The 22,416-nt window shown below is 47.2% G+C and overlaps 6 protein-coding genes across 6 annotated transcripts; 3 read left to right on the top strand and 3 right to left on the bottom strand.

Annotated features, from left to right (window-relative positions):
* Positions 1–136: 136 nt before the first annotated feature.
* H6S33_004975 (uncharacterized protein) lies at positions 137–775 on the top strand (the record flags this gene model as incomplete). The annotated part of the gene is made up of 1 exon (XM_044836682.1): positions 137–775. One exon carries the CDS (start codon positions 137–139, stop codon positions 773–775), a length of 639 nt encoding a protein of 212 aa, XP_044690188.1.
* Positions 776–4,567: 3,792 nt separating this feature from the next.
* Positions 4,568–5,952, top strand: H6S33_004974 (uncharacterized protein; the record flags this gene model as incomplete). The annotated part of the gene is made up of 3 exons (XM_044836680.1): positions 4,568–4,725; positions 4,925–5,113; positions 5,199–5,952. 3 exons carry the CDS (start codon positions 4,568–4,570, stop codon positions 5,950–5,952), a joined length of 1,101 nt encoding a protein of 366 aa, XP_044690187.1.
* Positions 5,953–7,044: 1,092 nt separating this feature from the next.
* Positions 7,045–7,602, bottom strand: H6S33_004973 (uncharacterized protein; the record flags this gene model as incomplete). Its single annotated transcript, XM_044836679.1, has 1 exon — positions 7,045–7,602. One exon carries the CDS (start codon positions 7,600–7,602, stop codon positions 7,045–7,047), a length of 558 nt encoding a protein of 185 aa, XP_044690186.1.
* Positions 7,603–9,158: 1,556 nt separating this feature from the next.
* Positions 9,159–9,917, bottom strand: H6S33_004972 (uncharacterized protein; the record flags this gene model as incomplete). The annotated part of the gene is made up of 1 exon (XM_044836678.1): positions 9,159–9,917. The coding sequence occupies one exon, from the start codon at positions 9,915–9,917 to the stop codon at positions 9,159–9,161; it is 759 nt and encodes a 252-aa protein (XP_044690185.1).
* Positions 9,918–16,556: 6,639 nt separating this feature from the next.
* H6S33_004971 (uncharacterized protein) lies at positions 16,557–17,153 on the top strand (the record flags this gene model as incomplete). The annotated part of the gene is made up of 1 exon (XM_044836677.1): positions 16,557–17,153. One exon carries the CDS (start codon positions 16,557–16,559, stop codon positions 17,151–17,153), a length of 597 nt encoding a protein of 198 aa, XP_044690184.1.
* A 4,200-nt stretch (positions 17,154–21,353) lies between these two features.
* H6S33_004970 (uncharacterized protein) lies at positions 21,354–21,758 on the bottom strand (the record flags this gene model as incomplete). The annotated part of the gene is made up of 1 exon (XM_044836676.1): positions 21,354–21,758. The coding sequence occupies one exon, from the start codon at positions 21,756–21,758 to the stop codon at positions 21,354–21,356; it is 405 nt and encodes a 134-aa protein (XP_044690183.1).
* Between the last annotated feature and the right edge of the window lie 658 nt (positions 21,759–22,416).

Below are 22,416 nucleotides of genomic sequence, written 5' to 3'. Positions count from 1 at the left end.
TAACCAACACTAGTACCACTACCAGTCTCGCCATATCGAAGAAAAACTAACGAAACCAAATCAACACCAACCGCCAACGTTCACCTGCACTTGGAATTCTTCTGCTCACTAGATATCCCGCTCACGAGAATCCATTATGCCACCAGCCCCACCACCAGCCCCGCCGCCAGCCCCGCCACCAGCCCCGCCGCCAGCACCACCACCAGCACCACCAGCCCCACCACCAGCAGGCTTCGAAGAACTCAGATTTAACTCCGACCTCACGCACATCAACCTCCGCCGCACTCCGGCCAACGCGCTCTTCCGCCACGACCCCGGCTTCTACGCGCGCTCGCAAACTACCCTCGCCCTGGTTGAGCGCGCCCTCGCCAGCGTGCGCGCCTCCCACTCCGCCAACGAATTCCTCCTCAACGAGTACTACCGCTACACCTACGACATGCAGACCTCGCCACACCACGCGGCCTGGCGCGCCTGGATCGACCCCCCGTGGACCGCGGGAACACGCGCTTTCCTCGACATGCGGAGGGATGCGGCGGTGCCGCTGGGGGCGGGGGTGCTGCTCGCGGCTAACATTGAGGTGAGGGCGTGGCTGGCGACGGTGTTGGCGTATCCGCCGGGGGATGTGGAGTATTTGCAGGCGTGGAGGATGGCGACGTTGGCGGCGGGATTGAAGGATAGGGAGTTGGCGTTTGAGGTTGAGGTGTTGGCGGAGTTGGGGAAGGAGGAGACGGCGTTGTGGAGTAATACGCATGATATTAGGATGGGGGATGAGTAGAGCTTTTTGTAGAGGTGCTGGCGGGCTTGGTTGTGGATTTGGGGGTTTGCGGGGTTGGGGGTTTGGCTTTGAAGGTGGATCATATATTAGGGTTTTGGAACTCGCTTTGGGTGCTTCTTTACGAGTTTTGAAGTAGATGGGTTTTGCGTTTATGTGCCAGTATGCACCAAACACCTACTTGGATTCCCAAAAGCTACAGTCCCGTTCCCCGAGTGGTGGGTGGCTCGCTGTTACATTCAGTGCTCAGTCCTCGAAGAAATGTAGTAGTATTTGTAACACATCACCGGTTAGTAAAAAACACTTGAGAGAAAAGGGGAATGCACATTTGAGATCATTCTGTATTTATGGTATTGAGGATTGAGTTTGACCATCCTTATAACAATCTTCCAGATAAAAATTGATATATAAGTAGAAAATTTTTATATTATTATGTACTTACGAAATAGTATTAAATTCATATTGATGTTGATTTTACAAAGGAAGATATTTATTAAAATAACTCATTATATCAACTTTGATGTGCACATACCTATTTTTTGTATTGGATTCTGTCAAAATAACAGAATTATGTCTCTCACCATTGCTAAGGGACAATAATTTAATGTCACTTGCGGGGTTCTTGGTCGAGCATCACGAGATGTCACTCTGGTATGACCGTCTTGGCGGTAACCAAGCTTAGTACATACATTGCTCCACCGACACCAGCCCTATTTAAATACATTCCGCGCTTTACGTTTGTTTCCCTACATGCTTTCTAAACCAGTGCTGCCTAATTCCTCCTGTCTGTGTTGCTTAGCGAGGGATAGATTGCGAGGGTGTGTAGGCCACCATGTTGGTCGCTAAGGTACCTTGCTTACCCAGAACGTACAGTACACTGCATGCCAAACAACATGGATGTTTACGAAACGGATTCACGATCAAGATGTATCTCGGGACCAAGTTGAATCAAGCAAACACAGGCTGGGCACGAGACTACTCTGGACCTAGAGCTAGAGACAACCATTTGAACGCGCCCACTTGATCACCACCGAAGTTGCGCCGCCCTAGGTCAGGGCCAGTCTGCAGAAGAAAATATCACCACCCGCAATTTCCAAAGGCTCAAAAATACGCCGAGCTTCGTTTTTAATCCGCGATGCCCCTCAGGCAGCCTCAAATACCCACCGGGTAGCCTACTCACCCAACGAAGGTCAGGCAGCGGCCCAAGAGCTTCCCACTGCGCTGCGATGTCTCTAGGAGGGCAGGATCTTTCTTCATTCTCCCAGGAACCATGAATTGACTCAAGACGCTTCACGCTCCCTCTCAACGCTTGTCACCCTAAGAGAGCCGCACCGCACTCGCAAAAGCTCCCCAGTGCGCTGCACTGTAGCTTGTACCGCAGAGGGTCCCTTCATTTCTCCATACACCCGGAGCTTCGGAGCTCGCGAGACTTTTCTATGGTATTTTCTACACACACCAAGTCACCGGTTTTATTCATTCCCCAACCCCAACCCCCCCCCCATCCCGCGGACCAGCTTGTCAGTCGCTGCCACCTCACCCAAGGGGTTCAGGCAGCAGATCGGCGTGAGGGAAGCGCCGCTGGGAGTCCCAGTTCGTAGGGCAGAAGAGGTCGTATGGGCGAACAGGTCCCGGCCCATGCAAGAGTATCAACTACGCGTAGTTTCGCTGCATAGGAAAGGTCAGTGATTCAATCATGATATGGACTTGAACTACATACTAATGAAGCGGTTGTAGGTGCGCGTTTAGGGCGTCATAAATGGGAATGTTGTGTTTGGTTATGTCGAATCAAACCTCACGTGCTCGAGCTTGGTGGGCCGGATTTTTTTCTCGTTGAGGGGGTGGTCATAGCTGTGGAGGCTTAAATGGGGCCTTAGGTATACTGGCCGTAATGGAGCCAGTGCCTGGACACGCTATCTGGGAGAGGAAGAAAGGAACACCATACGTCAGTACGTAGGGAGAACTACACAATGGAAATTGAGAAAGATAGAAGGGCATGGCTGGTAGAAGTAAGAGAACAGGCTGGGATTTATGACAATATGGTGTCTTAACAAGTAAGTACCGTCACTTGCCACGGCTACATGCAATCGTAATGTAACTGACATTTCGTCTCTTCCTATAGATCTGGTGCTGGAGATGTTTTTGCTCAACCACCAAGTGGGTGCAGTCACAATGTCACGACAGAGAGCTCGTTGACTTCCAATGACCCATTCATGGCAGAAATATTTGGGATATGTGAGAAGCGAATAGCCTTTGCCTCGCCTCTGTTTATAGCTCGGGCTGCAGCCTTGGTGGTGTCTTTTGAGACACGGAGTAAAGCTCGACGGGTCATTTTTGGCCAATAGGAACGTGAAATTGGGTTTTCCTTCCACAGAGGAATATTATCAGAAGAGGACTGCCCTAGACGTGGGGTCCTGTCCGTTTCCTGAAAGCCCGGGGTATTATTAGGTGAGAAGGCAGGAGATCTCCCTTCACACGAGGACCGCTTACTCACGAAAACGTAGAGATGGGACAAACTGCACTACTTTGGGAGTGTAACAGAACCGTCATTAGTCTGCTAGGTCAACAATAGGCGGGTCTAAGAGGCAATTCATGCGGTATGGAGGACGACGAGACAGGCAAGGGGCTGTGGTTACCGTTGTGATGCTGGCTAAAATGCTTCATGAGGGTGCTCTAGTCAGGCAAGAGTCTTGAAACGGTGAGGGCATGCCATCCAAACGGGAACAAGGTGATTCGAGAAGAGACGCAGCTCAAGTAAGAAGTATGCACAGGAGCCTTATGAGGTGGAGTAAACTCTCCATGGCCCAGAGGATAGGGGTGAGGTTCAGGATATGAATCGACGCCGAGTAAGCTTTAGCTTCTTGTAGGAAGATCGTACTTGGCCCTAGGGGAGAATGACTGGCTGGAGCTCTGTAAGCTCATGTAACTATCACTGCGTCACTCTGCTGCTCTGTTCTGCCGCTCTGCTGCTCTGTTTCTCTGCTGCTATGTGCCATGTCTACGCGTATTTCTGTTGCTTTGTAGCTCTGTATTCCATGCTTGAGAGAAAAGGATGTAAAAAGGTTATTCTACTTTCCATGTCCCCTTTGCCCGAGCAATATTAGTTGCTCGCAACAGACTGTGGGCGAAGCTAAAGGAGCAGCTAGAACAAGCTCACCCCACCCTTCATGTTTACATGGGGAGCATCCTCAGCGTCTGATAAGCAATGTAAATAGAGACGTGTTGAGCCAGGTCTGGGAGAAACTAGAACTACATGTACGTACATGTAGTTTGTATAGCTTGCTAAAATGACTCTCTTCCTCGTTGATCATGTAAGGAGGGTTCCTTAAGAGCTCTTAAGATGAACATTCACTCTATCACTGTGGTACTCTGTGTATGAACAGAAGGTTTTCTGCCCCTGGTGGAGGATGCTGCGTGCCATTGTCTCGCAATACCCACGAAGCTCGCCTCCCCATCTATCTTTCATCGAATAAGCAGATGTACAAACAACATGGAAATGTAGTGAAACTTAGGAAATTATTGAGGCCAGTATCCTTGCAAGCAAGCAGTCAGAGACAGACCCCCATTGCTGCTGGTCAGCCAATATCCTGCACAAATTCTCTACGACCCAACGGGCCTGAGCTGCTTGTTGCTAGCTGGTTGCTGTGACAACAGACTTTGTTGTTCCTCGTTGCTCGTTGCTCACGACGAAACGCCAAGATTTGACGATAAATTTCCAGAGTACATGTACTTAAGCACAGGAACCCCCGGTCCCTTCTTCTCTCCTCATTGTTCTTACACGATCAAAATTCTGCTACAATGAGATCTTCATACGTTCAGAAAATTTTCTCTGCTGTGTCTTCTACCTTTGCCCCTTGGGTCAATCTTGGTAAAGATATGCTCAGCGCTCGTGTTAGCCCTTGGGTTGATGCGGGTAAAGACAAACTCACCATTGCCATGACAGTTCCGTCTGTTAAGTAAGTCTTTATTCCTTTCCCTTCTTTCTTTGATAGAATTTCATCACCGGTCCTCCAAGGTCGTTGATTCCATCCCGGTTTCTTATGATTAGAGAATGGGGAGGTTGGAAGAGATGTCAACGACCCCTCCCATACTTGCACTAGGAGTATGCAACCTTCATTTCAGAGCAGAAAGGCTAACACATATGTATGGCATTAGTGACACTTGCACTTCGTGCAATATCCCTCTCGTCTCCTACTGCTGTGAAGCAGAAGGAGTGAAGAGGGCCGACATTACTACTAACTGTGCACAGGAAGCTCCATTTTTTGAATTCGTCAACATCCCACAGATTAATGTTATCGCCAACTATGCCCACCTGTTCGTGGGCATCGACATCGACTCTATCCGGTAATTTTTCCCATCTGTTGCACTAGACATCATGTGAATGTGAGATAGGATTCACTTTGAACGTAATATTAACCTTTTTCTCCAGCCTTGCTCTGCTCCACCAGATCGTTGCTCCTTGCCCCCACAGAGAGAGAGACCCTGAGGTGACTACCTGGAAAAGATTGGCACCACCCCAGCACCGGCCCAAGGAACTGGCCAAAGGAAACCTCAGAACAACAGTTATGATTGCTGGCCTCGGTATTGGTGGTTGGTACGAATCGGCGGATACATTTCCAGGCGGATACCGTGGATTTCTGGACCCCAAACCTTATGAGCCCCGGCAGGTACGACGTCGCCTCTACAGACGCAGGACTTTCCTCAAGGTGATTACCGGCAAGGAGACTCCTGTCGAGGTTATGAAGCGACTCCACCACGAGAAGAGCCATGACTTTAGGTACAAATATATCGACACGCAGATCAACTACAAATCCTGTGCCAAAACAGGAACACCACACGTGCCACTCGCCGAAACTGTTGGACAACTCAATCGCGTTGAAACTCCAAAGTGGTACCGGATGAAGAAACTCAGCTTCCTGCACCCCGGAATGTGGCACCACGGAATCAGAATCCGCCCTCAGCGCAACGGAAAGGTCGACCGAGTAACCGGAAGCATAGAGTACACCGATGCGTTCCACGCGGAAGGCGTAAACACACAGTACCCTCGCTCTCTCAACTACGGCAAGGACCACCCAAGTGCACCCACCGCAATAGAAATGTGGGAGGCGACACCCGCCCGGAAAGGCACGCCACTTGCTCATCCAAGCAAGAGGCCAGACCACGGCCATCATAGATACTGTTAAGCAGGCTAGTGTCCTCGTGTGGCACTTGGTATTTCCCTTCATGTTTAATATTTTGAAATCGTGACTTTTGCAATTGCATGTAGGGAGGGTGCAGCCAAACTATATGTAATTGCAAAAATACTAACTAGACTTTTTGTGACTGTTGCTCTTGCGTGTAGGGAGGAGTGCAGCCAAACTACATGCAAGAGCATAAGTACTAACCTGCCACTTCGGTGTCAAACATTTTCTAACTTCGTGTCTTAGGACCCTGAGCAATGGACAGTACCTTGACGTGGTGCTTGGGCTTTCAAACCAAATCTGTCTCTCCTCTATCGATCCTCCTGTTTTTAGAATCCTCCACCTCCTCCCAGTCCGAAAAAAGTAGCTGACCAGCCAGATAAGTCGACCCTCCCCCTCATATCGAGCACATATGTATGTCACTTCAGTCTTTGTACCTTATGTTAGAACTAATGTAAGTACAAAATAAAAGTAAGTCACGAGAGATAGAATTCAAATAAGAAATGATATGTTCTCTGCTCCTCTCTCTTCTCTTTCCCAAGTGCGTCTATTGTTCGCCTGCCATTACTCCTTCGATCAGCTCTTTTTCAAGGCCAGCGGACTGAAAACGTTGTGTTGGTTACATGTGTATGAGCTTTATTTGGGTAGTGGTCTTCTTTGGGAAGATGCACTTCTCTCCTTCCACCACTTGGTGCGAATGAGATTACAGCGATGCCTAGAGCCCCATCGAAACCAACATTTATAGTAGCCGCCACACGAGAACTAAGAAGAGAATAGTATGGTAATCGAGTCGACCATCCTTGACAGGCATGAGCTCAAAAAGGAGGGCATGGAGGAGAAACAATGTCTATTCGATATCTATTCTTTTCCAGCTCCACCTACAGCTTTCTCGAGAAGCATCACAAGTTGTCCCTTTTCCACACAGCTATCGAGTTTGGTCTCTCTCACGCTGAATGCCTCCTAGCTAATCAAAGAGGTTCATCACAATACTTCTCAGCAAAACCACAATGTTGCAATAATAATGAGCACCACATGCTGCCTTCCGAACATCACCTCCCCACAGAAAGCAGCACAGAGAGAAACCCAACCAAACACCTACCCCCTCCTCACCCCCAACCTCCCAATCACCCCCTTCCCCATCGCCACCCATGTTCCCCTCCTCGTCAGCGGCTTCATCCCCTCGCCCTCCTCCTCAACCACAAGCTGCAACGGCGCAACACTCATCACCGGCCACTTAGCCCAGTACCGCAGTATCTCCCACATCCACTTCTCGTCCGCCACCGTCCGCCCATTCGGATGCGGCCACGGCCTCGACAGCGCGATGTTCGCCCGCGCAGAGTCAAGCGGATGCACCAGCCCAGGCACCACAGGCAGGGCAACGAGCGTCAAGAGTACCTCGCGGTACGCACGCTCCTTCTCGAGGCGGACGCTGCGCTCTGCGGTGTGTTCTGGGGTCGCGGGGGGCGTGCGTGTGGGCGGGAGGGAGGGCCCGTGGGCGGCGAGAGAGACGGACCGCATCTCGAGGTCGAAGAGGGAGATGTCGCCGGCGGAGGCGGCGGCGTGGAGGCGGGTGCGTTGGGCGTGCTCGAAGGCTTGGGCGGAGGAGTGGGTGAGCATGAGGGAGGTGTTGGAGGTGTTGGAGCGGATGGACATTGTTCGGCTTGCGTTTGTTTGAAGGTGTGAGATGTGGTACTGCTTGTGTTGTGCTTTTGGATGCTTTGGGGGCGGGGTGAGTTGAGGGTGGTGGGGTGGAAGGTGGGGGGCGGTTCCTTTATGTTCTGGAGGGGATTGGAGGGTTTCATCTGTGGGCTGCGGATCTTGAAACTGGTGAGTTGATTCAAGAAAGATTTTGCTGTGGGCATTCAAGGCTAACTTGTAAGTCGATAAACGCAGATATAGGAATATCAAAGTCCATCCAAATTCTTGAAAGCAGCCCTCCATACCAGATACCCCGGCCATCGGAACGCACACGGTGTTTATACGCAACGACACATAGATTCTTTAGAAGGAAGCACTCTTCGATTCACCTTACTAGGAAGATGCTGCTCCAAGAGCATATCCCTCGCGGCATCGAGTGCTGGCCCTTCATTTTCCAGTATGTGCCCATGTTCCTTGAAGATTCGAGGTGCATGTTTGACGACTAATCATTTTGACAGATTTTGAAGCTGCTTTCAAGAAAGGAGCATTGAGTCGGGTGGAAGCGGTGGGGATAGGAGAAGGAAGAACGCCATGCGGTATGCTGCAAACTGGACACTACACCCCGCCATAAGGCGTTACAGCAGTACCTCCGATATGGCGCTGCGGCAGTGCAGCCCTAAAGAACAATACTGTGGCCAGCAAGAGCCACATGTAGTTGCCAGAGAGTGCATATGGCTGTAGCGTAAGCTGAGGTGACCCAAAGATCAAACGCCTTACGCACAGACCCGGAGGCTTTCCGCGGTATGAGACATCACCCGGCCCCATTGTTACACGATGGCTGGACAGTACGATCCTGTGGAACCTCAAGGGACGTGATGCGTTCATCTGGCTGGATCGGGAGGTACAGCACTTTGTCCAGTTGTGCGTCTACGGATTCTCTCTGGACGAATGGTTAACCGTCGCGAATAGGAGGAGGGCTTCTTATGCTCATGCCACCTCATTTCATTTTTCACAATTCGTGGCCAGTGACACTTGGCCGCTCCTGGAAACGATATTCGGCTCTACAGGGAGGACATTTTTCACAAAGCTTAGGTAGAACACAGACCCCGGCACCTTCTTCCTTCTCAATCCTACGCTTCCCAGCAGCGAGTTTAAACTTTCTTTTCTATGCCCTGTTCCTCTCCCAAGCTCCGTACCAGCCCGGACCTTCGAGAAGCAGCTAGGCTGAACAGAACCAAACCCACCAAATGTAAGTTTTTAAATCATAACCCTGACTATTTCTGAGTATAAAACCTACTTTCATTTGAACGCGTATGCAACTACCGGTATCCAACTCAGGAGTGTTTGCTGGTAGGTGATTTGGAACAGAACAAACTCACCAACAGCTCGCACTGAGGTCACTCGGTGGTCATTTGATAAGTAAATTCCTTCATTTTAAAGCAACACAACCAAAAATCAACGCAATCTATCACTCAACCGATAATCAACGCAATCTATCTTTAAATATCACTCCATCCATATCAACCTTCGTTCTCGAGTTTTCGCAAACCCCTCCTCAGCCGACACTACTTTTATTTCCACTCCCCACATTTTTCCCCACGCGAACACTTCTCACAAACCTTTTTATGTGCCAAGAAATTCTTCCTCCGCCAACCACGGCACCGTCCACATGTACGCGATCCACAAACCCTTTTATGGGCCTCCAACTCTCTCGCCTGTTCCTCCTTCTCCTTCTCTCGCTCCTTCCTCTCCTGCTTTCGCTGCTCCCGGAACTCCTTATAGGCAGTTCTCCCCTTCCTGAGCATACCCACAACCTTCTCCATTGTTCCCGGCATATTCGAAGCTACCAGCATCCTCGCCTCCTTCCTAACCGCCGACTTACTCTTCGGTAAACTTGACATTACACCCCAGTCCTCATACCACGACATGACCTCAAGCCGCCACCACATATCTGTCTGCGAGGTCGCCTCTATATGGGGCCATGGGCGTGATAACGCCATCCTGCACCGCTCGAGATCGAACGGATGCGGGAGCTCAGCGTTTTCATGCTCACTGTTTATCATAACGTCAGAGAGGTAAACACGCCGGCTGTCTTGGCTCTTAATGCGTGAGACTTCGTCTTCGGGTGTTGAGAAGTCAGTGCTACTGGGCGACTTGCCGTGGCGCTGGCGGGAGAGGGCGGACATGAGGGTGTCGAATTCGACGTAGTAGGTGGGGTCTTCTGGAGGCCCCGCGAATGCGGTAGCGGTTTGTCTGAGCTCTTGTAGTAGATTGTAGGCAAGTTGGTTCCATGTCCTGTTTCCGAATTCTGGGTAGATGGGTTCTGCCATATTTTTGGTTTCTTGGTGGGTTTTGGAATTCGTCTTTTGTTTTTGTAGGCAAGTGATAGTATGTGTTGCACAAGTAGCTTCTGAATTGATGATGGGCATAGAAGTAGTTGAGAGATCCGTTATATACGGAAGCCAGTATTCAAGAAGAGATATAATGGCATCATGATTCCGCCCGATGCACGTTGTGCGGTTAATTATTGACCAGCGTATGGCGAATTCATGATACCAGTTGTGCTCTTGAAACCTTGGTGTTGCGCGAGTAAAAGAAGAGGTTTAGCCGGAAGTCAAGAGAAGAGGTGGTGTATCTCGCCTGTGCCGAGCCCTCGGTTCTTCATGGTTGCATATGCGGCGTGCGACATGGGTTGTCACTCGGTCATGGTCGATCACTCGCCTGTTGCTGCAGTTCCGGATGGTTGCCTCACTGCGTCATAAGGCATTTGTGTACGGCGGAGTTGGGTTAAAAGGCGTTCTAACATACATAAGCAGTATATAAGCTTTGTTCTTGGTATATGGGCTAGTTCTAGACATGGAGTCGTTCATGAGGGCCGGTCTCTATCTTTTTAGTCGTGCAAAGAAAACTACTGTACCTGGCAATTGCAAAGCGACAGTTGGTTTTGCGTGACACCCGCCCTTGACGACACTCGTCCCAAGAGAGCCACAGTTGCCAAAGATGCACCCAAATTTGAAAAGATCTACCATATTGCGGGAAGTATTCTTATTAACTGTGACCAAAAAGAATCTTGTTAGCGACAAAACGCCAAAGATTACTACATATATATATAGACAGTTTTGGAATATTTACTGCGGGTTCTAAGGTTACCGTGACACCTGTTGTCGCTTTGCAATTTCCCGGCAGTGTTTCCAGCGGTTGTAACCGGTTCTTATTTTCAGCAAAAACTGAACTGAACTGAATAAAAATCCCCCACAACTGAACCGCCCGAATAAGAACCGGTTTATACTGAAGAACAGTTCTGCAGTCTTGACACTAGTCTAGCAGGAACTGTAACACCAACTGTGTTCAGGGTTAGGGTCTCTTCCACATAGGGTGTTCGTTCTTTATGTGAGGAGTTCCAACTGCATACAAAACTGGTTTGGCCCAAGCCACAAACTGAACTGAACCAAGTAGTGAAAAGGTAAAACTGAACCGAACTGTTTTGTTCAACGGTTCTGGAGAACCGGTTTGAACTGGCAAACCGAAGAACCGTTGGGAACACTGTTGCCCGGTATAGTACTGCCAAAATGCAGAACGACCTGCTATATTCAAGGGTGCTGGGTCTAGTGAAGATACAATGACGGACGAAAAGGTAGTGTTTAGCAAGCTGGTGAGTATCGGGCAGGTGAGGAATAGTATTATCTGTTAGGGTTGAAACTGTTCCAGCTGGCGGTTTCGGGGCCCCAGCCCTCCTATTGTGGTGGCGGATGGGTAAGAGGCTAGGTTGCAGGGTATGAGGATGTTGGGGCGTGGGGGGGGGGGGGGGGGGGTGGGCATGCTACTGCCTCTACTCTCAGGAAGTAGTTAGTTGTAGCTGGGGATCGACTTTCTAAGTTTCTTTTCTAGGGGGGTAGAATCTGCAAAGAGTGGCCGCCTCGCTGGGTTTACGATCGTTTATGGTCAGTGACGTACCCCGTGGAGGCAATGATTAATCCTTTGGAGATATTTAGGGACATCCTCCAAATAAAACTGGGCGTGATCAACGTTACGGTCATTAGTATTTGTTTCTATAAGGGGAGGAGAGAAATATATAGAATGGTGAGGTACTTGGAATTGAAATAGTGGCGGGTTTACTTTCTATTTTGGCTCTATAAACGTTGGCGCCGCTATAAATCTCCTTCAGTAGACACGCTGTTCGATACGATATTCACTCACTGATTATTCAACAAAGCGCATACCCAATGACGAACTCCGAACCATGCGAAGCGGTAAACCAACTAAAATGGGCAAGGAACCGGGCAGCAAACGCGGTGTGTTCGCTGCAAATTATTGAGAAGCTTGAACAATACTTGACCTTTAAGCCTCGGGATTTGGGTATGCCCGACGATAGGGAATGGCCTCGGAATGCACTGCATGGAACCCCAACTGCAAGACACCATTTCTGCCTGCCATCGACCAAGATTTCTATCCGATACTAGATTACTCCGAATTCTTTACAGGCCATGTCATTTGCACTATTTTGCGTCGCGAGAACAGGGTTCATGCAACCTTGAGCCGTTTATGTCCTGTCAAATCTTCCGCCATCGATTCCCACAGAACTACGGCTCAGAAACTCATCGCTGATTGTCGGTTCATGCTTGGAGAAGTACGTGACTCTATTTCTTCTGAGGATGCTTGTAGCAAGTCTATGGGCTTTACCTTTGGCCTTGGTTGGAACTGGCCATGGAGTAAACATCGTGTTTCCGGTAACAAACCCCTATGGGAAATAGAACAGCAAAACCAGGAATTACAGTGTAGTGAAGACGGTTCATACGTAGATGTTAAATATCCATCTAACATCTCAACAGTAGTTACAAAAATATGGAGAATGTATTTCATACTCATTCAGCACATGAATCATCCAGCCCCATGGCTTGAAGATAAGCAAATCGCGAAAGAACACGTATACGTAGATTACCTTTTGGTAATCCCGTATTGGCAAGCGTTTGGAATTATTATTTAATTATAAATTATCATTTAAATTATATTTTCTCGATTATTTTCTTTTTTGCCTCTTCAGGAAATCATTTACAAGTGTGGGGACATACCGTTGGTCTTAGCTCTACTGGATAATTATTGTATATTTTGTTCTGTGATAAGTGAGTTTAACGTTATAGTTTTATAAATGAAGGGTAACTATGTTCCTTATATTAAAAATCTTATTCTATTAGTTTTAAGGCTATAAACACGACTGTTTAACTCAGAACGCACATTTACGAAACATTTTCATCACCTTCTAAATTCTTTCGTTTATCTGAAGATCAAAGTCTCAATAAACACGTTGATACCTTATTCCAACCAGTTTGTGTACAAGTAAATCATTAAAAGACTTGCACTTGGAGAAAATATTCTCTAGAAATTTGTAATTATCTATTGTAACAATTTAGGATTCCAGATTTTCCACCAACGATTCAATGAAATTTATGCGTTCTGTACGGTGAAGTAAATGCCTCCATTAGCATCTTATGCCAGGGACATACATCCTAGTAATTTCTTTTCGTTTTAGCCACAGTTGCCAGATAATCGACCATCTTGTAGGCATCTCACTAACACAGGGAAGCGACGAACAACACTAAATTATTCGCCAAATAGACCAGCTTGCCCATCAGCGAGCGTTGCCCTCGCTGATGGGTAGCGCTCGCTGATGGGCAGCGCTCGCTGATGGGCAAGCTGGTCTACCTAGGCAAGCGATGAACAAGTAGATATAGCGGAATATGGTAGGCAGTTCGCGAACACCAGGCCAGTTATTAGTTCGAATGACTACATGGGAACGACTGAGTCATGAGAACTCTGTACCACCCCATACAGCCCTTTATAAGCTGTAAACTACCCGATGCTACGCCCTAAGTAATCACTCGGAGAAAGTTTCGGGCCCCTCGGACCTCGCGTTCTCGGGATAATGGTTATTACCTTTCTTTTATTAAAAGAAATATTCGCGAACTACCTGGGATAATATCAGAGTGCGGTATAGGATTTGTTCGTGGCTTGCCTGGGCATCTGTCGAGCGATCTAGTTTCGTTCGTCGATTAACGGTATTCGCGGACTACCTACCACACAAATACCGCGCATGAGAGCGTTGAGACCAGGATCCGCGATGTATTGACCACAGCGCGCGCTTTACATAGAAAGCCGTTTGAAACCTAGTGAGCAATGTATCCGTAACTGCCATGTAGGTGGAATCATATGAGATATCACTTGGTTTAGTGCCGAAGACACCTATTTTCTGGCACCTCAGAGATGGAAAGTTGTATCAGTATACAGTGAGAGTATCACCACCTATGACTACATGTATTGTCGTCTGCTGTTTTAAACCGTCTCGGCGTCTCGTCCCGAGTGCACAGAACCAGAGCATCTGCGGGAACTACTAACTGGAGCAGTTGGGGGAGGGATTCTCGGCATACTGCGCTAGCAAGTCGTCTTTCTTCCCCATGTTTTGAGAACAGTCAGTCTTTGCGCAAGACATTGCTGTTGCGTTGTGCGTTGAGGTGCGGCTCGCGATGAGGCTGGGGAAGCCACTCGCATTAACTTCGTGACGTCATTAGCTGCCAAGCACGAGATATTTAGAGGAGGTTTCCGGTATTCGAAGAAGGTACGAATGCATAGAATAAAGAGAAGGTACGAATGCTTAGGATACAGAGAAGGAACGGATGAATTGAATGCGAGAAGCATACAGGTACCCAGGGCGACATGCCCGCCAATATCGATTTAGCCTATATTATTTCTGAACCTTGAAGCCAGAGTGAGGCCTGGGAATGTTCATGTGAGGGTCGTGAAGGTACCTCGAACCTCCCGGGAGCGGTGTAAAAAAGCCCCATCCAGAGCATCGATTTCTGCTCGGCGCACGAAATTATCCACAAGTATTTTTCAGGCGTAACGAGCAGCTAGTCGGGTGACCGGAAGTTAAGGTGATTCCCCTTTTCTTAGCTAATTAGCCCTTATCACCGTAGGGCTCCGACACGTATGGAAATTTGAACCACACGCCCCTTCCCTTAGTTGGGAATGGAGGTTGCACTCTCAATCTCTAGCTAGCGGCTAGTTGCTGTGGATCAGGGGGGATCGCCTTGGCATTTTCTAGCATTGCGGCTCATTCGCGGTACTCTAGGTAGACTGCGCATGCGTAACGTAACACATACACTGGTTGGCTGGTGACCGATTGAATTGGGTCGGCGATCGCTTTTAATCTTGATTGCGGTACGCCGGGACGTGCTCGGACAGCTCCGCCGGTCGTAGGGGTGTGGTTGCTGAATGGAGTGGCGCTGCGCTCCCGTGGGACTTAATTGGTGGCTGGAACCTGAGCGTGCTGGAGGGATAACACACGACCAGTAAGACATGTCTCCATCGACTGCGGCGCGGTTCGGCACCTACCACCACCTCCTTTCTTGACTAATTAGCCTTCGCGAAGGAGAATGCGCAGTCTCGTACCCATCTCCTGTGAGCAGCAAGATGCTCAGAGAATGCCCGGACTCGACGACTCCAAAGTCAGGCTTCGTTCTATGACCACGAGGTACCTTCAGAAAGTTATAGTTTTTCTTCTCTGAAATTGATAGCCCTCGAGTCCTGTTGATACTCCTCCTACTTGCACTACTATGGCTCTCTTAAGCGGTCTAGGCTCATTGTAAGTTGAAGAACTTGTAAAATTGCCCATGCTACGGAAGACCTGGCTTTGACAGTGTAAGAGGAAGTTTGTGGGGCTATGTGGTATACTATTAGCTCGTGAGATAGGTTTTCTATGCTGTTCCTTCCTTACCTTTTTGCGTTGGGGTCCAGCTGCGTCTTTCCAGAGTATGCTTTCGTAGATGTATTCTATGTTATTATAGAGTTGCAGCGGTGCTAAGCTCCCCATGCCAGGTAGGATATTTGACGAAAATAGCTCTTGGTTGTACAGTTGAAAGTCTATTCCAAGGCTGAAACCGAACTTCAACTTGTCTCCTGTTCGACTGAGGAAGAGCGGCGGACATTCCTGGGCAGGGTGAATTCCCGAGTTAGTAGAATGCGAATATCTCTAAGTTACTGGGGGATAGAGTTGGTGTTATATCAGAGGTTGGAGTTGCATTCACGGTGCAGATGTGACATCGCTGTCCTGCCCGAGCGGTTAATTTCAAGTGACGTTCCGTAGAAGGGCGACGGACTTGCTATTGGCTACGCCCGGGCCGGGTTCATGTACTGATTCAGCACGATAAAGTTCGCAAAGCCTAATGCCGAGCGCAAAAACACGTGGGTGTTCTACCAAATATGGACGGCACACCGCCACGTCTCGCCTGAATGCTCAGCAATAGGTGGCATATTCAAGATCGCAACCACAATTCATTCTTCCGCCCCTTTCATTATCCTCACATCTTAACCTCTATAAAATTGAGAAGCGGTAAACTTCTACCTATATGTACTGCCTTCAAGCACGGTCACTATATAACCAATTGTTTACGCTTATTTCTTGATAAAAGACATCGCCCCATTGTGGGTCCGGAGAGACCATGGCCTCCGCCTTCGTATGCCACAATAATCACCATCACCTGTTCGCTCACTCAGTCTTCCGAGTAATGTAGAGAGGACAATGGCGACCCATGGACCTTAGCCTATCATAGCGTCCCGCATCAATATTTCGCGCCAAAGACAGCAGCCAATCGATGGTATGTATATCTATATCATGATAAACACTCATTCATTATCATGCTAACAATCGGAATATCGTCCTACGAGTATGGCACACACTGCAGAATTGTCAGCAAAGTCAATCCGAATCACAACATCTCACTCGAGCTAAGATGTTCCACCCGCTCATGACACCATCTGATTAGCACAAAATGTGCGTTTGAGCACAACACGCCCATCAGGCACATACATGTCTGCGCATGCGTCTCTGCAGCAACCATCCCTTCAACACTACACATTATATTCTCTCCATCTCACAACAAATTCCCAGTGACAAAATCACTTCCGAGTCTTTGACCATGAGGCCCCTCCCCACCCGCTCCGGCGGCAAGGAAACAAGTGATGCCGCCCAGTCCCTCACCATGGCTCTCGACCAAACCATCGTCTTGATCGCCCAGATATCCACACGCGCACCAGTCTCGCTCTCCCGCATCAACAAGCTCACCTTCCGCAACGCCGCGGCCTACGAACGACCACCCGCGGAGGCCCCAGCGTCCCCGCAACTACCCATCAACAAGCACCTTTTCCATGTTATGCCACAAGACGTCTATGCGCAGCTGGACCAGCTAATCACCCAGGTCCGCCACAGACGTAACGGCGTCCTCGACGCAAGTGCGGCAGCCACCATGAGGCTCACGGAGTTTTATCTGGCCGCCGAGACGGTCCCGCAGGATACCGGGGACTTTGTGTGGGCGAAGGATCTGCAGACTGAGATTGCGGTACTGGAGGGAAAGGTGAAGGAGGAGAATGAGGTGCTAAAGGCGATGGAGGAGATGAGGACGGAGTTGCTGAAGAGGTGGAAGGCAGTGACGGAGAAGGGGTGCGTGCCGGAGCCGGACGTGTGGGTACAAGATCTGAATGAGGGGGCGCTGAAGGAACCATATGGGATGGAGTAGACGGCTGGGTGTGTGTTCAAGTAGTTACGGGTCACGATCGTCTGAAGCTTTTGGTGGGAGGAAAGGTTTAATGAAGATTCCATGCAAAGCGTTTTCTTTTTTCTTTTTCCTCTGTTTAATCTTTTTTGGTCTTTCATTTTCTTTTGGCTCTTTGTTTTTGGACGGTCCATACCTCTTGTGATATGCCCTTGCTTTCTTGTATTATCGCGATGGAAGCTGGGAGAATCAGGAGTTTATGGGGCGAGAATGATCAATAGAGTGTCCATATCAACTCCCGGAGCATGCTGAGTTGCGCGTAAACATAGGAGAACCGACGAACGCATAACACTCCGTCCTAGCAACGAGCAGAGAATAGGCCTTGGGATACGTTCCTATTTTCGAAAGGTAGATAGTTATTTGTATTTAATGAAGACCCAGACGTAAAGCAGCCTCCTATAAATGATAAGAGAGTGCGACTTTGATAACTAGTAAGGCCTGCGCGCCTGCGCGGTACGGAAGCTTCAGACGTTTAATAAGATGCTGTTCTTACATTATCATGCTCGAAGATTGGCGAGCAATGTTCGATGGGGAGGAAGAGGTTTTATATTACTTGGCTCTGCATGGTAGGAGTTGATGGGAGGCGTATCTAATTGAACGGGGGTGTAACTCTCTTATAATGTACACCGGAAATCACCTCTCTGGTAGACATTCATTAACTGCAACGAGTCCCAGAAGGAATGACTGGGAGTTGTAGGTGAATACAATAGTTACGGATCTTAGGTGTATCCTCGAAGCTAGGGTAGCTCTTACTATGAAAATTCGTGGAGGCATCGATGATAGTAGGGACCGGGGTTTGAAGCGCAGTGCGAAATTGCCTTTTTTTTTTTTTTTTTGTTTAATTCATTAATTGTATGCAGCCCTTAAGCTATGACAATATCGCACTGCCCCTGAACCACCCTTCTAACCTCCTCCGCCTCTCACTTAAAACAAATAACCAAGCCAACAAACAACAACAAACCAAACTAAACTATACCAAATAAAATAAAACAACTAATACTCGTAACTCGTAATTTCCTAACAATTTCCATAACCCTGCTTCTCACTCGTTACTTTCTTGTGAGCCGTCTCTCAGCCCTCCCCATCCTAGTCTCTCTTCCCTATTCTCTTCTTCCGCCTCCTCGTCCCTTCCACCTCTCTCATGTCGCCATCTGGTGAATTGTTTCCAGATTTCGAATGCTGTCTTAATTCCTGTCTCGGTCCAGAGCAGTTTAACGACTGTTTGGTGTTTCTGGTCGCCTTTTCTGACTTCCTCGGTTGATTCGCATTCGGTTAGGATATGGGTTACGGTTTGTTCCCCCTTCCCGCATTCGCACTCTGGGCTGTCCGTGCGAAATTGCCTTCAATTACGACAGAGTTTCGGTATCGTTAGGGATCTGTTCAGGAGATGTCCGGAAAAGCGTAGTGTGTAGGCTGGGAAATGGTAATGGTAGAAATTTGGTTAAGGGTAAAGAGACTGTGTTTTCTGCGCGGTTTGTAGCGCAGTAGGTATCGTTATAATTTCACATATGTATATATTGTCGAGATAGAGTAGAATCATGTTTGATGGATTACGGGGTGCGCGTGTACAAATATCAAGAAGCGGGTTGAATTATCAGTATGAGTATCCTATACTAAAACTATCGCAAAAGAGAACTTTCCCAGTGCACACAACTATTGCCAATAATTCGGGTAATACCCGAATTCCTCCCAGTATTTGTATACCAAACTATAACGCTTCTTGGGAGGATACTTAAGCTTTGGACATTCGAAATCGCTTAGTGTCGGCACTGGATGGTTCATATGATTCAGAAGAGCAAAATATAATTTCCACATCTTCAACACAGTTGTAGACATACTGTACGGTACTTTGGTCCTTGGAGGTGACAGATCATTCGAGAGAAATAGCTCTAATTTCCCCTTGGAGCTTTCCCAGAGAGGTTGATTCTCGCGGGTGTGCAGTACAGTCATGAACCCTGTGGGCGGGCCAAGTCCAATTTCCGGGCCCCCATGGACGAAATGCCTCCTGGTTAAGTTCAATACAGTTTTGAGCTAGTTCTTCAACCATTCTCCTCGTATCCCGAGCAGACGAGGAGCTTGTTGGATATACTTTGTAGTAGTGTCTCAAAGCCCGCAATTCATAATAATTTAAGAGCCAAGTGTCGTAAGCCGTAAAAACCGCTGGATCGGACTTTTCCCAATTGCAAGAAAGATCCGATAACAAACGTCTCAAAGGTTCCGAATTTTCAAAGTTTTCAAGGGACACATTGTCTTCTGACAAATCTGTATCTCGAATTTTGATATAATTTCCAGTACCATCGGTGATTTTTAAATCTAATTCTTCATCGGTATAGTTTAGATAGTTTTCGAGCTTTTCAATTAATTCAAGCAAAACCATAAGTCGTAATGAACGATTTTCCGCCCAGATTAGGCAACCCTGTTCCGTATATAATTGAACCATCACTTTATTGAATCGTATTTGGTTGTGTATCAATATTGATCTTTAAATATAGAAAATCTATCGTCGATTAAAATATACGGTTAGCTTTTGTAAAACTTCATTTAAAATACAATAGGTTTGGGATTTGCGGGATAAACTCAAGGGAAGGTTACATGTAATTACCTAATGGAATCAAAATAAAATATCAGACCGGATATGTAGTCAGGAGTGTTGTATTAGTCAAGTCTTTGTTGTTGTTCACAGAGTCTACGTAACGCAGCCTTTATATAGTCACATTTTGAGAATAATCATGATTCTATTACTTAACTGCAACTGTTTAAAATTCATTGTTAAATATGTCATGACCACCGGACTCTTAGCACTCTGCTAAGGAACAGAGTTCTGGCCGGGCTCGAGATATAGCCATTGGTAAAGGCCTGAGAAATGTCAATTTCGAAAAGTATATCATGGTCTAAAATATCTCCTGTACTAATCTACGGTCATATTGCAGTCTTATGCAGCCTCATGCAGTCATATGCAGTCTTCTGCCATCTCTTGCCATCCCCTGCGGTCCCACGATACCGACTCCAATCACCAACATGTACAGTCACCCACACTCAGCTACCTTGTTCCGGGTCCCCACAGGTCTCCGAACGTCATTTTTGGGCCGCTATTCTTAAGGACTAGATGGACTAACACCTACTGGCCGCCCGGTCCTACCCCACAACACAGCTCTGAACTGTGCCCAGTGGGGCACCCAGGACCGTTGAGAACACTGCCTGAGGCTTTATCTTGATACCCGTATACGTATTCAACTACCTCCGTATTTTGACGCCTATAGTTACAGTGCTACAGAATCATGATTGAGAGCAGTAGAGTCCCAAATCAAAACCCAATTGTCAGATAACTGTTATTAGATTATTAGGCAACTACACTAGATCGTCAGGTAATCAGCTTCAAATTGTCATGTCAAATTAGAACTAAACTCAGGTTAGTAGAGAGGTACCGAGCTAAACCTTTAGTCAGGTAGGCTCAGCAGTCTACAGGATAGGGGCAGAGGACGACTTGGGCCGGCCCATCAAACGACGGGCCCGGGCTAATATTTCGTGAGCCGGGCCGGGCCCGCCTGTTTCTTTCATGGGCCGGGCCGGGCTATTTGGTGATTAAATGGGCCCGGGTATTTGCTATATAATTTTGATTTCCGAAAGTATTCTTAGGGCTAAAATGTCATTCCCATCGGATCCTAGTAAGTCTTCTTGTATATCTCATCTTGAAAAGATTATCACAACCTTTTAAGGCCCATATATATTCGCTGCATGGCCCGGGCCGCGACTAAATGGGCCGGGCCCTACCTATATTTGGCCCGGGCCGGCCCAAGTCGCCCTCTGCATGGGGGCACTGCCATTCAAACTCAATTCAATGGGTTCTATACAGAATCGGGGGTTTGAACTTTAGCAGGTAATACTGTTTGCATGCGTACTTCGATTACGGGGGATAATATTTCCAAAGTATGAATTATAATTTCTGACCTTATTGTTCATATAGATTTATTGTATATCACATCGTATCATGTTCTTCCTCTTCGAGTTGGGCTTTAAAGCTTTGCAAATTTGTTAAAATTCGACAAATGCCCCGAGATTTGTGCATATTGATTTATTCCTCATTACTAAAATAATACTACATGTAATAATAACGATGACTAGTATTCGAATAACAAAAATTATCAAATTGATAAAAAAACAACACTATAAATTGATTCCAAATTTCCTCCAATCCTCCTTCAACAACTCATAATCGGAATTCTCCAACTCATAATCGGAATTCTCATCCAACGACTCATCATCCGAATTCTCCTCCAACGACTCATCATCGGAACTGAGAAAATACTTAATAGCCCTTAAACTTTCAAGCTCTGGTGTTGGATGATTTATATGACTCATCAAGACAAAATATAATCTCCAAACTTTCAGTATCGTTGATGAAATATTAGAGTCAAACAAGCAATCGCTTTGAATTCCACTGCTGGATAACACCATCTCCTGTTTTACATCCTCAGTTTCCCATTCAGGTCTATTGCTCAAATCATTTGGAATTTGAATATTAATTCCAAGAATTTCGTCGAATCTTGCGCCATTAGCATTAATCCCCATTTTGTTCAACTCATCATAACTACGTGTTAACGTATCGTAACAGAGTTCGAAAACCCGTTCTGCGTTAAGTCTGTTTCGGTATTGATCGATCGAAGAGGAGGGACATGGGCGTTGAAAGTGTTCAAGTACATTCCATTCGTAACACACAACCATAGAAGCATAAGAGTGTGTGAAATACTTGAGACCACCAATAGAGTCTGTCGGATCTCTATGGATAAGTCTGGAATGATTTTGATTGACTGCTGGTAACGCCAAATTAGAGGCTTCCCGATCTCTATCTTCCTTGTATGTTGCGATACCGTTCTCATTTATAAATCCCAAATCGAACGCCGTATATGTTAAATAGTTCTCAAGATTCTCAACTAATTTAAGAAACTTCCTTGCCCATTTTAGACGGTACTGTATCCGTCTAAAACTGTTCCGGTCTATTGGTGTTGAATATTGATATTCCATTAAATCGTCTCTTCGATATTTTGAATCGGTTTTGCTAGCTATTCCACGTTTTCAGCTTTCAGAGATTAGAACAGCTCAATCAAATAAGTAAAAAAATGTGTTTTATTCTTTTCTTACCTGTATCAAATCAACAAATATTGTGTAAAAACGAATAGATTATAAGTTGGACGAAGAGTAAAGATGGTTATTTGCAAGCAAGGACAGC

Source organism: Morchella sextelata (assembly GCF_020137385.1).
Source record: "Morchella sextelata strain SCLS chromosome Unknown scls_19, whole genome shotgun sequence".
In the NCBI taxonomy this organism is placed as follows: Eukaryota; Fungi; Ascomycota; class Pezizomycetes; order Pezizales; family Morchellaceae; genus Morchella; species Morchella sextelata.
Note: the sequence above shows the minus strand (reverse complement) of the source record. Positions and strands in the feature narration are given on the sequence as shown.